Source organism: Glycine soja, chromosome 7 (genome assembly GCF_004193775.1).
Source record: "Glycine soja cultivar W05 chromosome 7, ASM419377v2, whole genome shotgun sequence".
In the NCBI taxonomy this organism is placed as follows: domain Eukaryota; kingdom Viridiplantae; phylum Streptophyta; class Magnoliopsida; order Fabales; family Fabaceae; genus Glycine; species Glycine soja.
In genome coordinates, this window is record NC_041008.1 from 17,362,172 (window position 1) to 17,381,017 (window position 18,846).

An 18,846-nucleotide genomic window follows, 5' to 3' on the forward strand; every position below is an offset into this window, starting at 1 on the left:
GTAACTTACTCTAATTTCCCGATGTTCAATCTGATTTACTAGATTCCTTAGCTTTTCCGTTTGGTAAAAATACTAGACAAAATGCCTAATGGCTTACTTAAGGTTGGGTTAATTAGATTATAGAATTTTCTGCAGTGGAGAGTAATTTGATTTTCTGAATTAATCTAACTAATAACTTGTATATATATACTCTAGTTTTACTCTAGAGTCTGATTTGTTCCAGAAACTTTTATTCTAGAAATGAGTCTTATTACAGTTATCAGTAGTTGTTCTATGTTATGAAATGAGTTATTTTCTGATATAATTCCTTAATTTGCTTACTTTTATGCATAAATTGGACTGGCTATTGTGTTATGAAACTGGACCTGGTATTACCCATCCATCAAAATTGATTGATACATCTTGTTAGCTAGACTCAAAATCATGGGCAGCTCTGGGATGGTTCACAAACCTTCGTGACTGTCGACTTCTTCGTCTATTCTTATTTCTAAATGAAGCACATTTTAGCTTTATTTTCATTAAGATAGGAATAGAAAATAAAAACTATGGTTGGATAGAGACTAAAGATGAAAAGAAGCCGTTTGAATAAACTTCTCAATGAAGACTTATAAGAAAAGAAAATAAAATGAATCAAGCTCCAATCATAAATTAAAATTAACTTATGTACTTCAACCATTTTATGGATTCTCTTATCTTCTTAATAACTTAAAGAGAAGTTTGATTTATTTTATTTCTTTGAATTATTTTTATTTCTTCGCTAGTAAGTGTATATATTTAATCTTTCATGGATTCCCATTTTTGTTATTTTATCAAATTTTATCACTTGAATCTTAATTTTGTTCCCTTTTGTGGTCTAGGATTGTGGTCTAATTGTCCTTTTTCTTGATCTTGAGGATCAGATGACAACCCTTAGGGTGGAGGTACAATAATATCTTTTACCTTGTTTAATTTTTAATTTATTTTATCTTCATGGCGATGAAATTGGCACAAAATATAGTTTTCAATCCATATATATTCTATACTGCTCGTAGATCTATAGATGTGCTCGTAGATCTATAGATGTGTGAATTCTTAATGGGATCTTGAATTGAAAATAATAATAAGTAATATGTATGTTTGATATAACAAAATAATATTCTACATCAGTTTTACTTATAATCGATGTAAAGAAATTCAACTTACTACATTAGTTTTGAACTAAAATATATGGATGTAGTACATTCACTTTTTAGATTAGTTCTAATAAGAATCAATGTCAACAATTAAGTAAATTTATAGTTTGTGTTTAATCTACATCGGTTTAGCCTATGTACTTTCTTGTTCATATTATTGAAGCCCAATGACACTTTAGAGTCCTCAGGATTTTTATTCAAGATGATGATAGGCTTAGTGTGAACATTACACTGTTATTGACTGTTACTCTATCCCTTTTAAATTTACTTTGGCAAGGGGTGCATGGTCTTCAATGGATTAATTTGCATTGAATTTTATGCAAGTACTATCCCTTATATACCAAGATAGGGGAACTTTGGAACCATTTATGTTCTGTTGGATCTAATATTACTTGCCCATGGCTACTTATGGTGAATTTTAATGACATTATCCTTCTGAGAGACCTAAGTGTGGTAGTTTTTCATTTCAGAAGGAATGAAATTGGTCAAGGTGTTATGGATGAATGATGTCTAGTCGACCTAAATACAATAGAAGCCATATTTACTTGACGAGTAAATAGGCATTTTGGTCCCTGTCTTTGTAGCCATTTTGCATATTAGTCCTCATCTTTTTGAAATGTAAAAAATAATCCTTATCTTTGCATAAATTTTGAAAAATAGTCCTTCCATTAAATTTTAAAGTAACACTGGCAGTGAGATGCATTGTTGGCAATTTGAGTGCCACGTGGACTATCCAACGTGGCACTACCCGACACTATTTCAGAACCCAACAAAATAAAAGGAAAGAGAGAGAGAGAGAGAGTTGGAAAAAGAACCTTGTAAGTTTCCTCGTAGACAGGGAGATAGCGCAACTCGTTTGTGGACTCACCCCAGGCTTCGATCATCATGAGGGCCTTGTTGCGGTTGTTGACGACGGCCTAAGGGTCATCGATGAACCTAACCATCTCGTTGAGGACACGCTCGGCGGTGACTTTGGAGAAGGCCTTCTCGCAGTTCTTGACAAGGGTTTCGAGGAGGACAAGGGCGAGGTACTGAACCCTAGGGCTCTTGAGGATGATCCTCTTCTTGATTCCGCGGATGAGTTTGATGCTACTGAGCTTGTCGGCATTGATGAGATCGCAGAGATTGAGATTTAGGGCCCATCAGATTTTCAGACGCTCTCCTAGGGCACTCTCTTTCTCCATCAGATTCTCAGTCATCTTCTCTGATCTCCATCTTTCTTTATGCAAATCCTAAACGAAAATAGCTTCAGAGGTTTCCTAAACAACGCACCAGGAATGTTCCTCTCCCCGCCTGTTTTGTTCTCAACCCCTACTTATCTTTCTCTACAAATCCAAGTTCTCAACCTCGATTGTTCCACACGTTCCTCTCCCTACCTGTTTTGTTCTCAACCCCCTCATATATCTATGTAAAGTGGAAAAGATTTGTTTATTGAATAAATTGATAGGATTCTTTGGGTGTATAAATTATTATACAATGAAGGTTCAATTTGAAGGAAGGAAAGAGTTGTGGAATTTTTTTTATCCAGTGTCCTTTTAGTGGTCAATAATTCAATATGAAGCTTCTGTTTCAGTATCTTTTTTCCCCTTCACTTTGATATGCTTTTTATTTGATCAATCATAATGACTTGCGCTATGTTATAAGATTGCAAAGATTTGCTTTATGATGATTTGATTGTGATGGGTTGTAAGGAAGATTAAGGGGTGCCTAGTTAATTGTGGAAGGTTTTATACATGTTAAAATTCAAATTTTGTTTCACTTTAATTCTTATGCACTAAAACAATCAGGAATCTTATGATAACCTAAAAAAAGAAATAAAGGTGTAAAAAAAGCAACCAAAAATCATAATAAATATAAATTCCCAAACAATGCGGATTTGTTCTCAACCCCCCACTTCTCTTTCTCTGCGGGTCGCCTTCAAGCTGAAGTGAACCTGCTGCGGAAGAGGAAAAATCTTGGGTTATATTACGGGTATAGCCACTGGGTTGAGAGTGAGAACTGAGAAGTGAGAAGAAGGGTGGAGGCACAGGTTGCTTTGCTTTTGTCGAGTTCTAAAACAGTGTCGGGTAGTGCCACGTTGGATAGCCCACATGACACTAAAATGGCCAACAATGCACCTCACTAACAGTGTTACTTTAAAATTTAACGGAAGGACTATTTTGCAAAACTTATGCAAAGATAAGGACTATTTTTTACATTTAAAAAGATAGGGACTAATATGCAAAATGGCTACAAAGACAAGGACTAAAATGCCTATTTACTCTTTACTTGACACACACTACTAGAAAAAGCTCTTTTTACGTCGTTGTATCTACGTCGGTTTAAGAAGAAACAATGTAAAATAAATGCGGTGGCATTTTCGTAAATAATGGAAAGTGTTTTACATCGGTCTTTAAGAGACCGTGTTTAAAATTAGGCCATCTACGCCGTTGAAGGGCACAAAAACCTAAGAGGCAGGCATCTTTTTTCCTTTCTCTTTCTAGCCATTCATTCACCCTAATTTAAATCCACTAACACAATTTTCTTTTCTATCTCTCTCCTCTCTTCAGTTCTTCGCAATCCTCTCCATGGCCTGCCGCTAGGGTTTTCAGTTGTGGTTCTTGTTTGCGAGATAGAAGCGTAAGCAGCGGCTACCCTAACCTCGTCCTCCTCTCTACTAAATTCAGGTATAGTCACGACTAGTTCAATCTTTTCATTGAAAGTCTTGTTCTTTCTACTGCTCCACCATTGGTTAGATATCTCTCTTAATCATCGAAGGGTTTCAACACTCTGCTTTGCTCTGCATTTGTTCCATTCCATTCCTCTTTTTTTTTTTATTCTCGCTTTCTGTAATTGTATCTGTTCAATTGTTCTTGAAGCTATGGCCGACGAAGCTGTGGTTGTTCTAGATGACATTTACCCTTTGCTGAAGTTGAATATGGCGGCGAGGAACGCTGAGAAGCAGATCCCGCCAGAGCCGCACTGGGTGTTCTGCTACACAATGCTCCATAAGGTTTCTTGAAGTTTCACCCTCGTCATTCACCAACTCGGCACCGAGCTTCGTAACGCCGTTAGTACCTAGCATTTCCCGTTCTGCCTACACCGTTCTGCTGGTTATTGTGCCTATTGTCTTTGAAAGATTTATGTTTAAACCTTAAAATTATTCTATTGAGCAACTATTCTTTTCTTGAGAAATTAAAAGGCTATTTATATTGTTGTACTTTTTTTTCCTTTGGACAGAGGATGATAGTAGCATAGAAACAGATGTCAAGGTGCCAATACTGATAGCCTTTCACCGTCATATTTATCATCATGATTGGCACTTTTCATGTGAGTGTGTCATTCTTTTTTTCTTTTCTTTTTTTAAATAATTTCTTGCCAAGATAATAAGATTCAATACAATTTGAATAAACTTCTTCGAGAGGGAGCGTGAAGTGCTTTAATGTTGATATTGTTTTTCCATTTTATTTATTGTGGTTTTTGAATGTGTGAAGGGGTATGTTCCCAGTTGAGCAAGGGGATCTTCACAAGCGCTGGAAGTTGGTTAATATGAAGTTGAGAAATTTTCACAAGTGTGTTGTGCTTCCCATTGGCAGCTTGTCTAGTGGGCTTTGTAGGCATCGGACTATTCTTTTTAAGGTGAAGTGTTCATGTTTTTCCTGAATTTATTTGTGGTATCTATTATCAAAGAACATTTTAGTTGAGTTACTTGAGTAAGAATATTGTTGAGCTGAGTAATTATATTGCCGAGTGTGCTTGGGTGTATGAAGAGGCTGCATTAGTGTTGCTTGGGGTTGTTTTGGACTGAGTTGGATGCATTAATGTGTCTTGATAACCTTGTTACATATTAGTTATTATTTACTCTTTACTTGGGTTTTATGAACGTAGAGATTGGCAGATTATATTGGATTGCCCTGTCGCATAGCTCGAGGTTGCAAGTATTGTGTTGCAGATCATAGATCTTCTTGCCTAGTCAAAATTAAAGATGACAAACAACTCTCAAGGGTGTTTCAGGTGTGTAGAAATTAAATTAAATGCAGAAATTAAATTATTTAACTATATGGTATTTCAGGAAGAAGTGAAAGAATAATCGCTGTGTAATTTAAAAATTCAAATGTTGTAGAGGTGTTTCTTTTCTACTGTACAACTCTTATCTCTTGATTGGATCAGGTAAAAGTAAAACACTTCATACTAATTATACACAATAAAGTTCTAAATCATTTGAGTGTTAAGGATTCATTTATATATAGAAAAGTTTCTTCAGTCATGGTAGGTGGAGTCAAATATGGCTTACTGACATTATAATTTCTTTATACTGACAATAGATCAAAATTAAGTAGTTTTGACTATACATTTATAACTTATACTTAATTTTAATTTATTGCTTGCTGTAGTTTTTGAATTTCCCTTTAGGACTCTATATATACTCTAGTTGTTTGCCATGTGTAGGAGTATCTCTAGATATACTCTAGCTTTTTGAATTTTACCCTTTACTGAGACATTCTTCTTAACTAGATTGTATTTTTAGTTTAATTTTTATATATTATTAATTATTAATGGGAAGTTTTTCTCTCGATAATAATGGGAAGATTTTTATATTGGATCACTAAATAAATGGGAATTATTTTGTATCTATGGCAGTTTTTAAATAATAGTGATTTATTATTGTTGTAAAAAATAGTGGTTTATTCAAACAAACAATTAAAAATCAATAAATTTAACATAAAATAGATCCTTAGTTTGTGTACTGATTGATTGGTATTGTTATCATGTTATGGACATTTAAAAAACACTATTATTAGGTATTAGTGTTACCGTGATATAGTCTGGATGTTTATAGCAGTAATTTAGGTGTGGAAACAAAGCTTAGAGTTATTGGGTTAATTTATAAAGAAATGCAAAAGTCTAGATATCTTATTCCTTTAAAATACCTCGAGTTTTCTACTTTTATTTTTGAAAAAAAAATTATAGTAAATATTAAATATCTGTAAATTAAGAGATGCCCAATAATTTGTCAGCTATGAAACTACAAATTGGCTATGTCAAATGGTCAAAATTTAATTATCGATAAATAAAACAATTGACTTGACAGAATTTATATTTCAATTTATTGAATTGTGTTCTCCATGACTTGTAAATTGGCTTTCATGATAAATATTTTTATCTATCACATGAAAAAAGTTGCCACTTCTCTTTTTAAGGCATATGAGTTCTCTTTCATTTTCTTTACTTTTTTTTTTTTTTACAGGAGACACCAAGCAATTCGTTTAATTTAATGTTACCCACAATGAAATTTAAGGTATATTTTCTTTTCCTTCACTGTTACTCCCCTTTAGTATCTCTAACATTTGTGCCAGACTTGGAACTGCATGATGCTTAATCAACTGGTCTTCAATAATTGTGTAAGTTTTTACCATGTGGCATTATATGAGCATATATTACAAATTTTTTAATTCAGAAAATTTAATATATACACTGGAAGTTGAAATTTTTTGAATTCACATATAAGTGAAGTTTATTGGAATTTGAAAATTTCATTGTCATTGAAGATACTATGGGGAAACATATTTTTATCATTGAAGTTCCTTTTCATAACTTGCATGCATTTGTAAGTGATGTATTTATGTTGCTTTGCAGGATCCTTCCATGACAATTCTCAGAAAATTGCTCAGGAAGGTAGAAATCATAAAAAGCTCTAGATCTGGTGAACCAAATTTTGAGTCTCATCACGTGGAAGCAAATGATTTGCAGTCTGTGGTTGATCAATATTTTCAAATTAGGGACACTTCTAAGCCAGCACGTCATATAGAGACACATTTTGGGGTCAATAAAGAGCTTACTGCATCCTTAACCAAAGCATGGCTTGAGAAAATGGGAATCAAGTATATATAGATGCGGACAAACGTAATAAAATCATTGAATGTAGCTATTAGATCATAACTACATATTTGTATATATACCTTGTGTGGGTGAAATGACATATTGTTATTTAACTATAAGTTTTTATTTTCTATTGTACTGTTAGCTATTAAAACATATATACAAGCAAGGTAGCTTCTTGTACTTATTCATTAACTATTTTGATAGTTGAAATTTGACATGAGTTTATAAATTAAGTCTCATATGAGACATTACCTAGCTAGGATGCCACAAAAATTTCATGAAAATAATAAATAAAAAAACAACATTCTACATCGGTTCTAAAGTACAACCGATGTAGAATATCCACATTCTACATCGTTTATACCTGCAGAACCGATGTAGAATGTCCACATTCTACATCGTTTGTACCTTCAAAACCGATGTAGAATGTCCACAATTCTAAGATGATTCTTCAACCGATGTTGTCATTCAACGACAAAGGTCTACCACCACGCGTCATAACGATGTAAAATGGCCATTAGAACCGATGTAGAAAGTCTTTTTTTTAGTAGTGACAAGATTTGTCAAGGAAATGGGTCCGACCCATTGGGAAGAAGCTTGATAGGGGCATTGCTAGTTTGGCTTAGCGAATGTCCTTTCCAAGGGTCTTTGTGGAAGTTATTTGTAAGATGCATTTTGATCATAATCCTACTCATGCATTAAGGCGGCCTTCCTCAAAGAAGGGGACCTTGACCTTATAGATTTGAGACAACTTGGATAGTCCATGATGAGTAGACCAGAAAAGTAAAACCTTTTTTAACCATTTTGTGAAGATGTTTAGCGATCAATTTTAATAATTTTGTGATCAATTTTGATGGTTGTTTAATGTCATTTTTTAGTGGTTAGAGATTAGAGTCTCATAGAATGACTGAGACAAATAGAGTTTTTGCACAATTTTTATTAATTCATGAATACCAACTATATAAACACATAGACCCATGAATTCATACATTTTAATCGAAAAAGAATCAAAATTGATGAATATCTCTCTCGAAACAAACAAAAAGAAAAGAAAAAACAAAAATATAAATCATGAATCAATTAAGGATTCTCTATTTTTTAACAATTTTTTTCTGGAAAGAGTAAACTCTCCTTGGACTTATCCACCTTGAAATAAATCTCCAACTTGAATACATTTAGCTTATTTTACAGGAAAAGCTACGTTGGTATCAAAAGTCTAGAGAGCAATGGGTTAAACTTGGTAATCAAAACATCATTTTTCTTCTTTCATGCAAGACAATTATCAAAAGAGAAAGATTAAACTATAATTCCCGTCTCTCTATTTTTTTTTAAATTCGTAATTTTTTTATTTTTAAATTAATACATTTAATCTTTCATTCTTTTAAAAAATTGGTGTTTTAGCATTAGTCCAATACTCCTTCCCATTCATCTGAGGAAGCTGATTGTTAAGTCCACCAATGTTGGCCATCACTGAACCTTTTTCCTCACCATTAGACTTTTCTCTTATAATAAAAAATGGCAATGAAAATTAATTTTATGGTGGTTCGGATTCTACAGTTGGATGATTGGGTGCTTCGTTGTATTTACAAGAAAGGCACGATCGAGAAACTACAACCAAGCAACGATGTTGTTGTTAGCTGCAAAATCTAATCCTCGGAGGTCAAAGACAAGGAGCTGGAGATTATGAAAAATGGAGGTTGTCTTTGACTAATGTTGTCACTGTAATTGACGTAGACAGATTGCATGTACTTAGACCCGTCAGATTCAATCATGAAACTGCACACTGACTCGAGTTGTTCAGAGCATGTTGTTTCGCTAGCGAGGTGCAGATCAACAAGCCTAAGTGTAAGGAGTGGGAGAAAAGCCTTGAATTTCCATTATTACGTAGATGCCACTCTCAACAACAGCTTAACATTATTCTAGAACAATAATTAGATGTCGTCACTATAAGACATGTTCATTGTAGTTGTATACTTATTTAATTCTATGATTTAATTATATATAAAGTTAAAAACTTACGATTAGTATATCATGATAACAAGTAGAGTTTACTCGGTTCATATGATGCCGAATCTTAATCAGTCAGGTAAAGCATAGATAAACTTATCCTAACCCATTCCACAAATACACTTATTGGTTGATGCTTCTAGCCTTCTCCTGAAACCCTTCTTTCTTATTTGTCTTCAATCCCTTACTTTCACCTACTATATGTGTGGCTTTTACTTATGCAAAATTAGGAGTATTAGGGCTACCATATCCCTTTCCATGCTTCAAGTCTCAAGATTTGTATGGCCTTGCTCAACTACCCAAATACACGGCCACAAAACCTTTTCATTTACAATTTCTGAACCCTACCTTAAAAACAAAAGCTAAATAGAGTCATCTCAGAGCGCCGAATGAGAACTCCGCTCTAGCCACCATGAAAGATGTATGGAAGGTGTGGGAAGTTGACCATCATGAAAGAGGCTTGAGAACGTTGTTGTAAGTTGTGGCTGTTAGGAATTTTATAATTTCTTGTTAATAAATGTGGGCTATATGTTATATTATCATTTATGTTTGTTATTTACATTTACATGAACTTAATATAAGCGATCTAATTTAGTGAGTCCAATAGATTGTCAATGGAAAGTTAATATGAGCTTAATGAGCATAAACTAGTTTGACACATTAGGAGATAATGAGAATCCTATTAGGTCTAAACAATAGTCCGGTAAGGAACAAAATAATTTGGTTGAGGAACATTATTAAATCAATTGTTCATGACCATTGTCAAGATTCCGTTGTGTTTGTTTGATCAAACATTATGGATCCAGGTATTCCTGAAGCCCTTCTCAATAATCTGACGTAATGTGTTTAGTGCTCATATGATATTTTATATGGTTTATTATAATTTCAATAAATGGTATCAGAGCCCCCGTTACTGTTAAATTATTGAGATTTAAAGTTCTTTGATTCCTATTATACTTGGATCGATTAATTGGTTATATGAACCCTAATTTTATTTTGGGACAATTCATATTAATCGTCGGTAAATTTAGATACTATCATACTCGACTTTTGGTTTCAATTGAGTGGCAATTTTTTTTGGCACTGCTTTCAAATTTATGCACTAAGACTTAATCCAATGATGTCATGTGTGATTACATATTGCTAGTTTTTTTTTTTTTTGAAGAAGCTTTGTGCATGCAGTTCTCTCTCTATGTCAGATACACAAGTTGTTATCCATAAAGATTTCTTTCAGGAATTAATACATGATTTATTGTTTTTTTAATTCCTTTCATGAATTTCTGATAGCGTTATTTACGGATGTGATATTTACTTATCGTAATTTAAGTATAAATCAATGATAACGTTGAATATAATTTAAACATATGATATTTACTTGTCATAATTAATATTTTATGTTTTTTTGCTATAATAATTGGGTGAAAATTTAACAGTAACATATTTTCCTCATTTATTTGTATGTCTAGTAATTTTTTTAATTAAATTGATTGACACAATAAATTGTCAAAGTAATATATATTATAAAAATTTATTTGATTAAAATTACATATATATTTGTATGAGATTATTTATGCGAATTGTATTCGATCCAAAGGAATATACAATTTGGCCAAATAATAACATACATGTGATGATAAATATGTGACAATTATAAAGTATTTTCATGTGAATATTAGTCAATTCAATTATTTGACAAAATTAATTGTCAATATTTGATCATTGCGTTGAGACTACCAATTACAAATTAATTTGTGTCCTAAGACTAGGAATTGATGTTGTGCTTAGTATCTTGTGATGACTTTGTTATGCAAAATGTTTTCAGATCTTGTTATATATATCTTATATGACTTGTTTGCTTTTGTGAGCATGTTATTAATTTTGCGTTTTCTATTTAGTAAGTAAATTCTATCCAAATGTTAAATGAGACTAACTTTAAGGTCTAAAAGGAAGTCGTAGAAATTGTTCTTGGTTGTATGGATTTGGATTGGCACTAAGGGTGAAATGACCCATTTCCACTCCAAAAACCTCTAATGAGGGGAAACTTGAGAAGTGAGATTGGTCTAACCAAATGTGCCTTATGATCTTGAAAAACTCTATGCTAGAGACGCTTTAGGGCTTAATTTCTTGAGAAAATTGGGTAGTACTTTGTCAAATATGAAAAGGAAAAGATAAGTAACATTTTGACTAAACTCATCTCCATGAAGTATAAGTGCAAAGGAAACATCAGAGAGTACATTATGGAAATGTACAATCTTGCATCAAAACTAAAGTCACTTAAGTTAGAGCTTAGTGAAGACCTGTTCATGCACTTGGTTTTGATTTTACTTCCTGCACACTTTGGGACAATTCAAAGTAAGTTATAATACTCATAAGAAAAAATATGTGTGTAAGAGGAAGAAAGACTACATAGAAATAAGACTGAAAGTTCTTACTTGACTTTGACCCATCAGAATAAGAAAAATAAGACTAAGGATGTTATGGAAGGATCTTGTCAGCAAAGTAAACAGAAGAAGGTTGAGGAGTTTACCTACTAATTCTGTAAGAAGTCAGGGCATATGAAGAGTGTCCCAAGTATGCCGCTTGACATGTAAACAAAGGTAAATTTCTTACTTTAGTTTGTTCTGAAGTAATTTTGCTGTTGTACCTAAGGATACTTGGTGGATAGATTCAGGTGCTACTACTCACATAAGTATGTCTTTATAGGGTTGCCTGTGGAGCCAACCACCAAGTAATGATGAAAGATTAATATTTGTGGGCGATGGTAAAAGGGTTGCAATAGAGGCTATTGGAACTTTTAGATTGCAATTGAAGACTGGGTTTTATTTAGATTTGTTTGAGACTTTTGTTGTATTGTCTTTTAGACGGAACTTGATTTCTATTTCTAGTTTGGGAAAATTTGGATTTTCTTGTTTTTTTAGAAATAATAAAGTTAGTCTTTACCAAAATTCAAATATTGTTGGTTCTAGTTCTTTAATTGATCATATTTACATGCTTGATGTTGTTAGTTCCTATAATGAAATACTGCAAACAAGTTCACATGGTATAAAACAAAAGTTGAATGAGAATTTAGCCATCTATGGCACAAGTGCTTAGGCCATATCTCTAAACCAAGAATTCAAAAACTTGTGTCGGATGAGATTCTTGATCCGTTGGATTTATCATACTTTGAAGTTTGTATTGAATGCATAAAGGGAAAACAAACAAACATATGGAAATTAGGTGTTGAAAGAGCTAAGGTCGTCTTAGAACTAATACATACAAATATTTGTGGTTTTTTCCCTACGGCTTCTTGGAATGGACAACAATATTTCATTACGTTCATAGATGAATACTCTAAATATGGATACTTATATTTTATACACGAGAAGTCTCATTCCCTAGACATTTTTAAGACCTTCAAGGTTGAAGTTGAATTTTAACTTGAAAAGAAAATTAAGGCTATTAAATCTGACTGTGGTGGTAAGTACCATGGTAGATATGACGGATTGGGAGAACAACGTCCAGACCCTTTTGCACTTTTCCTAAAAGAATGTGGAATTGATTCACAATACACTATGTCTGGCAAACCTAGCATGAATGGTGTAGTAGAATAAAGAAATAAAACTCTTAACAATATGGTTAGGAGTATGATCATTCATTCTTCTTTGCTAGAATCACTTAGGGGAAAAGCCCTACAAACCATAGTTTTCATCCTTAATAGGGTGTTAAGTAAAGCAGTTAATAAAACCCCTTATGAACTTTGGACTAGCAAAAAGCCAAACATTAAACACTTATACATTTGAGGTTGTCCAGTTGAGGCACCGCCTTATAGGCCACATGAAAGAAAATTGGATTCAAGAACAATTAGTTATTATTTTTTTGGCTATGTTAAACGTTGTCGGGGCTATAAGTTTTACAATCCCACTTGAAGATAGTAAACCAGGAGATACCCCAATAGCTAAAGGAGATAAATTCAATCTCAAACAATGCCCCAATATTGACCTTGAAAGAACTGAGATGCAAAAGATTCTCTATCACTACAGCAAATACGACATTTTAAGTCGGTTAAATAGTTCTTTTAACGTTAGTTTTGAACCGTCGTAACAGCCGTCGTCGTAGAAGGCGCAAGTATTTTAAAGACGGTCTTGTGAACCGTCGTTGTAAATAAGACTTTTTATGACGGTTGACAACAAACCGTCGTTGTATGTCCACACTTTTTACGACGGTTAACAATGAACCGTCGTTGTATGTTCACACTTTTTACGACGGTTGGTAATGAACCGTCGTTATATGACATGCGAAAATGGCTTTTTGCGCCGGTTGTGAAATAACAGGCGTAATGGATGCAATATACTAAGACGGTTATACAATAACCGTCGTAGTATTGCCTTTTTTCTAATCTTTTTTTAATTATTTTTTGGTATTGTATTGGCTTTTTTTTTTGCCTTTTTTTTAAAAAAAAATTCGGTATTGCATTGGCTTTTTTTTTAATTAATGTATCTATGAGAATTTCTAAAAGAACAGAAGTATAATGGAGAAACAACAATTAGAATAAAAAAATGAGTCAAGAGTCAACACTAAAGAATAAAATACAAATTGTATACAGGAATCAAAATGGCCTACTAATTGATAAAAAGTGAAAAGTATATGCTGGATAAAAGGATCAACAAGGTAAATATTAAAGCATTTTTTTCTTCTTGAGTTAAAGACAAGTCAAGCTTGAAGCCAAAAGGAAAAAAGAACTTGTAGCTGTTCAATGTACTCTCCATAATAAAGTGTGTTCAATGCAAAGTTACCACTCCATTCCATCCAACCTTGAGGATTGATAAAGCCATCAAGACAAGCCTTCATTAAAACTGTTCTTGAATATTGCTTCCATGGTCTTCGAAGATAAGTCCTAACCGGGTTTTGAACCAGTCTCAAATCTGAGGTAGCTGTGACTCAAGAATTGCGAATTGAAATTCCAGTGTTTTAGTTTGGATCAGTTCTGCCTTGTGCAGTGATGGTGTTGACTATGTTGGGAGGGTTTCTTGCAAGGTGTTGCAGTTTTGTAACACAACAACAACATGCTACAGGAGATTTCCATCAACTTCCCTGCAACAGGCGTTTGGGTAAAAACAAAATGTTAAGTCAACTAATAGCCAGGAAATTCCATTACACTTTCACATGCACACAGTAAAAAGAAACAAGTTATATATTCAGAGGGTGATTAGAATCAATGAATTTTATATCCCTCCTAAATTCGTACCAAACAATTAAATTGTAAGAAAAATAAGGAATCCAAATATATGTTACTTGACTAGACTTATGATATAGTGTAATAAATGATATGAAGCGACAAAATAGAGGGTGTGGTGTATATAATAATCAGATTAAAATTTGGAAGACAGACTGTTTTAGCACCTAATAAAATTATTATTATTATTGTTATTCAATTAATCTATTAACTCTATTTTTTAAAATAATTTTTAAAAAAACTTAACTTAATAAACAAATAAGTTGGACCTAATCTTGAGTCTAAACTCTAATGTAAATCAACTCTCCCTCTCTGATTACAGTTATTAGGTTTTTCTGGGCATTTCTGATGGTTGCGTCAGTTTGCGCGGTGTGGTGCCTTCCAGACAAGGGTTTAAGGCCCAAGTTAATAAATAAAATTGTAAGGATAATTCAAGATTTCATTTTATACAATAAGGACATGTGAACCTGACTATTTCTCAGTCCAGAGTTAAATATTACTTTTTGATGGTATTAAAATTTATTTATTAATTTATTTTTTTATAAATATTTTTTCATACACAAATCAAATTCAGATTATATATTTAAAAAATAAAATTATTAATCAGATTATCTAGGTATTCTAACATGATTTATTCTCTATTCCATGCTTTGAATAATGACAAGAAAGGTGCATATATTACAGACTATATTTTTATTTCTTAATTTGTTACTTAGCTAATATCAACAAAACATTTAAACTACAAAGAAAAAATATTACCTCAGCCACAAGAGTATCTTTTGTCACAGGATAACGTAACTCCAAGGGGTCTTCTTTTGATTCACGTGACTTGGCTTTTTGAACATTAATTAACCTCCGCAAGACCTATTAGATCATCAAATCCAGGCCCATATTAAAATTATATATTAACTTGGTTTTAACATAAAATATTCTATCGAAATACAAATTATCAAATGCATATTTCTATTTTAAAACTTTAACAGCTACAAACTATGGGAGTATCTTCACAAACATTTAGTCTAAATTGAAGTTTTAATAAGTAATACATTTAAAAAATAAAAAACCCAGAATAGTTCATCTATACTTTAGCTAAACCCAATTCCCCAAGGAGTGATAATCAATACAAAGCAATACTCTCCCTCATAATCAATGGTATTTTTGTAAAAATAACTAAACGCATAAGATATTTTAGATTGGTTATTGTACAAAGACTAAGTCCAACGTCTTATTTGGATCTTATAAAAAGGATTGAAAGGGAGTAAATTACATTTTAGATTTATAATAAATAATTTATATGATAATATAAGGTTTTTTTAAAAATATTAATACTTTTTAAAAATATTAAAATTCAGCTTAAAAATAGAGATAAAGGAAAGAAATTGAAAGAAACAGCAAGTTAAAAACACATCTAAATATATCCCCGTAGAATTTAAAAACTCCTAAAACACGATTGATGAATAATAATGCTTCTGGATTAGAAGCCTACCTTTTTTTTTAATAGAAGCCTACCTTTTAATACCTTATAAGCAATATTTGAATAATATATTTTTATTATCATTTTTCTGGTTGGTTCACATGCTTCCAAAGAACCCAACAGTTAGTGTGGGAATTTATTGTGCTTGCTATGTCAAATAAGAGAACCAATAAAATGACTAATATCCAACTGAACCTAAGTTCAAACTAATTGAAGATAAGCTTTTTCATGGTTAAAATTTTTATTTCGAAGTAAACAATATTAATGGGACTTCTTGGTAAAATAGATTTAGAAAACACAGTCAACATTAACCCTTTAATGCCTAAATTATTTATATATATATATATAAAAAGAAACTCCTCTGCATAGTTGTATAAACTTCATCCTCAAAATGTTTTGATGCCTAATTTGACAGTTGAAACAGACGGACTAGATTGTACTCGTACAAGCATTAGGAACCTTAAAAAGATATTCTCAAATTTTTAATTTAAGAAATTATTCAGCCCAATCAAAATAAAACTCCAGATATATTCATTTATAATATGGATAAAAATATCAACACAAACAATTAAATGACACAGGACAAAGCTTTAATCAACTTTAGGTGTTTATCACTTAAATCATCTAGGGATAGCTGGTCCGGAAGCAAAGCTAGTACTTCAGCCTACTCCGCAGCAAGGCCCAAGCAAAAAGCACGTAGACCATCCTAGATGACTGACTTTGCCAATTATTAGAATTTTCAATTAGAATGTGATTTACTTTTATCTGTTATCTGTATGGTTCTGCTTTATAGCCCGTTGGGAGCTTTGCCTTATAAAGGGAGCCTTTTCAGTTGTAAGAAGGTTATGAAATGAATGAAGTATTTTCTTTTTATTACCTAGTCTTAGATTAACCAAGTGTAGCCCTAGATTCTCTACGTGTCAGTGTCACTTTATTATGGTCCAACAACCAACACAAACAACTCTACTTACTAATACATGAAATATGAACAGTGAGAGGATGAAATATAAAATTTGCCAAAACCTATGTCAATGTTCCTTAGACCCGAGCACACATGCAGCTTATAGTCAGAGGCTACTAATATAGAGAGGCAACATTCACATATCATTTAATCTTCTCTCAACTATTATCAGAAAAAGGTACAACTAAATTCAGCTTTAGGCATCCCAGGCTTATCAACCCACAAGCAGAATATCTTTTGCACAGTAAGGTGATAAATTTATCAACATATAATATGTTTATGTGGAGATACCTGGATTTTAGCTCCACAATATGTGATGACACCTGGGATGCAAGTTAAGGTGGTAAACTCATAGGAAGCAACCTATAAAAAAAAACAAGTAAAAACTTCAGAAAGTTCTTTAATACAAACTAAACTTTAGATAATTTGGAAAATTATTATGCTACCCACCACCCAAACCCAATACAAAGATAAAATCACCCTGCATGCACATTATAATTGATTACTTAATGAACATAATGCATAACCTCTGTTGCATTATTAGAAAGAAAAAGCAGAGCACTTGAACTTCTGTTTATAGTTCCCCCTTAGTGCTATAGGGTCGGGACAATGGAAATTGTTTTGAGAAGTGGAACTTTATGGGATTGGGAGTTCTATGCCTACATTGCTCACTAGGTTTAGAAAGAAAGTTTTAGCATTATAATATTTCAAAAACCCTTATTTTAGCCATATGTCCAATGACCCTTTTTAATTTCCCCAGAGCTTCTTTCCCACTATGGCAATATTTCTAAACGTGTTCTCTCTTGAGGTTCTCATTTTTTTCTTTTTCTTGTCAAAAGGTTGCACTTCCTCTGACTACATTAAATCAAATTCACTTTCCAAAAGGACCCAAACACAGAAAAGAAATAAAATGATCAAAAGAAATCACGTTTCAAAATCAAAATTAAATATGCTACTCACCTGTGATGTGAGTATAGATGTGTTCAACTGCAGTCAAGTGAAAATAGAAAGCAAAGCGCAACTAAGTTATGAGCAATGACCTGTAGGCAAACATCAGCAACTTTAAAATCTAACACTACTCACATGATGCAAACAAATATGTTGTAGGTTTTAAATCTTCCTTTTCTACAAAAAAACCAGGGAAATAAACAGATAAAAACATAATTCAGTTAAGGCATTTCAAATAAAAAATCATCGAACTGCACAGGTAACAAATAAACAGTATCGAGCAGTGGTTATAAAAAATTGGAGTAGAAACAACAGGCTTTAAAGGATTAGGGTATACGTGGTTCAATTCAGCTTAGTTCTAAGGCCTAATTAGTTTCACTCAATTTCCCCCCATCCCAATAGAACAATCAATAATTTATTGGCAATAAACAGGGGCTTCCATATCAACTTTCAAAGATTATCTCAAGAAGAAAACAACACACAAGTTTTGATAGTACACGAAAAAAAAGGAATCTAGAGCACAAATCTAATTAATATAACACATAATTTTATTGAAAAAATATCATAGCTGAGAAAATATTGCATACATTACCATCCAATTCCAAACGTGCAACCTATTGATGCCTACAAAACCTAACAACAACGCGTGCAAAATAAAAGACAAGGAAATCTAAAAGAAGCAGCAGCAACTTGTAGGAGTTCATAACTGACTATACCCAATACTTTATGCGAGTAAGTAATTAGGGTTTACTTTGTGTTGAGCGTGTGCGAAAAAAAGGGGAAAATGATTTTCGCAAACTAAGAGAGAAGGGTTTCAACGAAGCAGAGGCTAATTTCGAAGAATAAGTGTAGACAAAGTGCGAATGAATGTAATTAAGGTGTTGGAGAGAAAAGAAAGAAGAAAGATAAGAAAAATACGTACCTGACATTGAGACTGAGATATTGTCTGTGTTGTGTGGTGTGGTTCACTGAGTTCAGAGTGTGCGTGAGGTTGAGGAATGGCTGAGGAACAAGCTTTGTCTTAATTGATAGTTGAGGTTGAGGGACAAAATCTGCGTGAGGTGGGGAGAGAATGGCTCAGGAACAACACGATGGCTCAGAGAATGGGTGAGGGCCAGGAGTACAAGCGCCTTAGGTTATTATGTTATACAAAGACGGTCCTAGGATAAAAACCGACGTTGTCTTAATTTATAGTAATTACAACATT

At 32.8% G+C, this 18,846-nt stretch overlaps 1 protein-coding gene and 1 long non-coding RNA gene across 2 annotated transcripts; both read left to right on the top strand.

Moving 5' to 3' along the window:
- Positions 1–3,730: 3,730 nt before the first annotated feature.
- On the top strand, positions 3,731–4,463 carry LOC114419389. The gene is made up of 3 exons (XR_003668251.1): positions 3,731–3,838; positions 4,031–4,221; positions 4,392–4,463. It is a non-coding gene; the product is annotated as an uncharacterized LOC114419389 (long non-coding RNA).
- Positions 4,464–4,649: 186 nt separating this feature from the next.
- Positions 4,650–7,195, top strand: LOC114417830. Its single transcript, XM_028382866.1, has 4 exons — positions 4,650–4,790; positions 5,040–5,165; positions 6,400–6,450; positions 6,789–7,195. The coding sequence occupies exons 1-4, from the start codon at positions 4,650–4,652 to the stop codon at positions 7,041–7,043; spliced, it is 573 nt and encodes a 190-aa protein (XP_028238667.1). The 3' UTR covers positions 7,044–7,195.
- Positions 7,196–18,846: the final 11,651 nt, after the last annotated feature.

Excerpts from the sequence above, each read along its gene's own strand:
- LOC114417830 (XM_028382866.1), top strand. The coding sequence starts at position 4,650 with ATGTTCCCAGTTGAGCAAGGGGATCTTCACAAGCGCTGGAAGTTGGTT. Across the intron at positions 4,791-5,039 it reads ATCGGACTATTCTTTTTAAG|AGATTGGCAGATTATATTGG; the intron begins GTGAAGTGTTCA and ends TTATGAACGTAG. Across the intron at positions 6,451-6,788 it reads TACCCACAATGAAATTTAAG|GATCCTTCCATGACAATTCT; the intron begins GTATATTTTCTT and ends GTTGCTTTGCAG.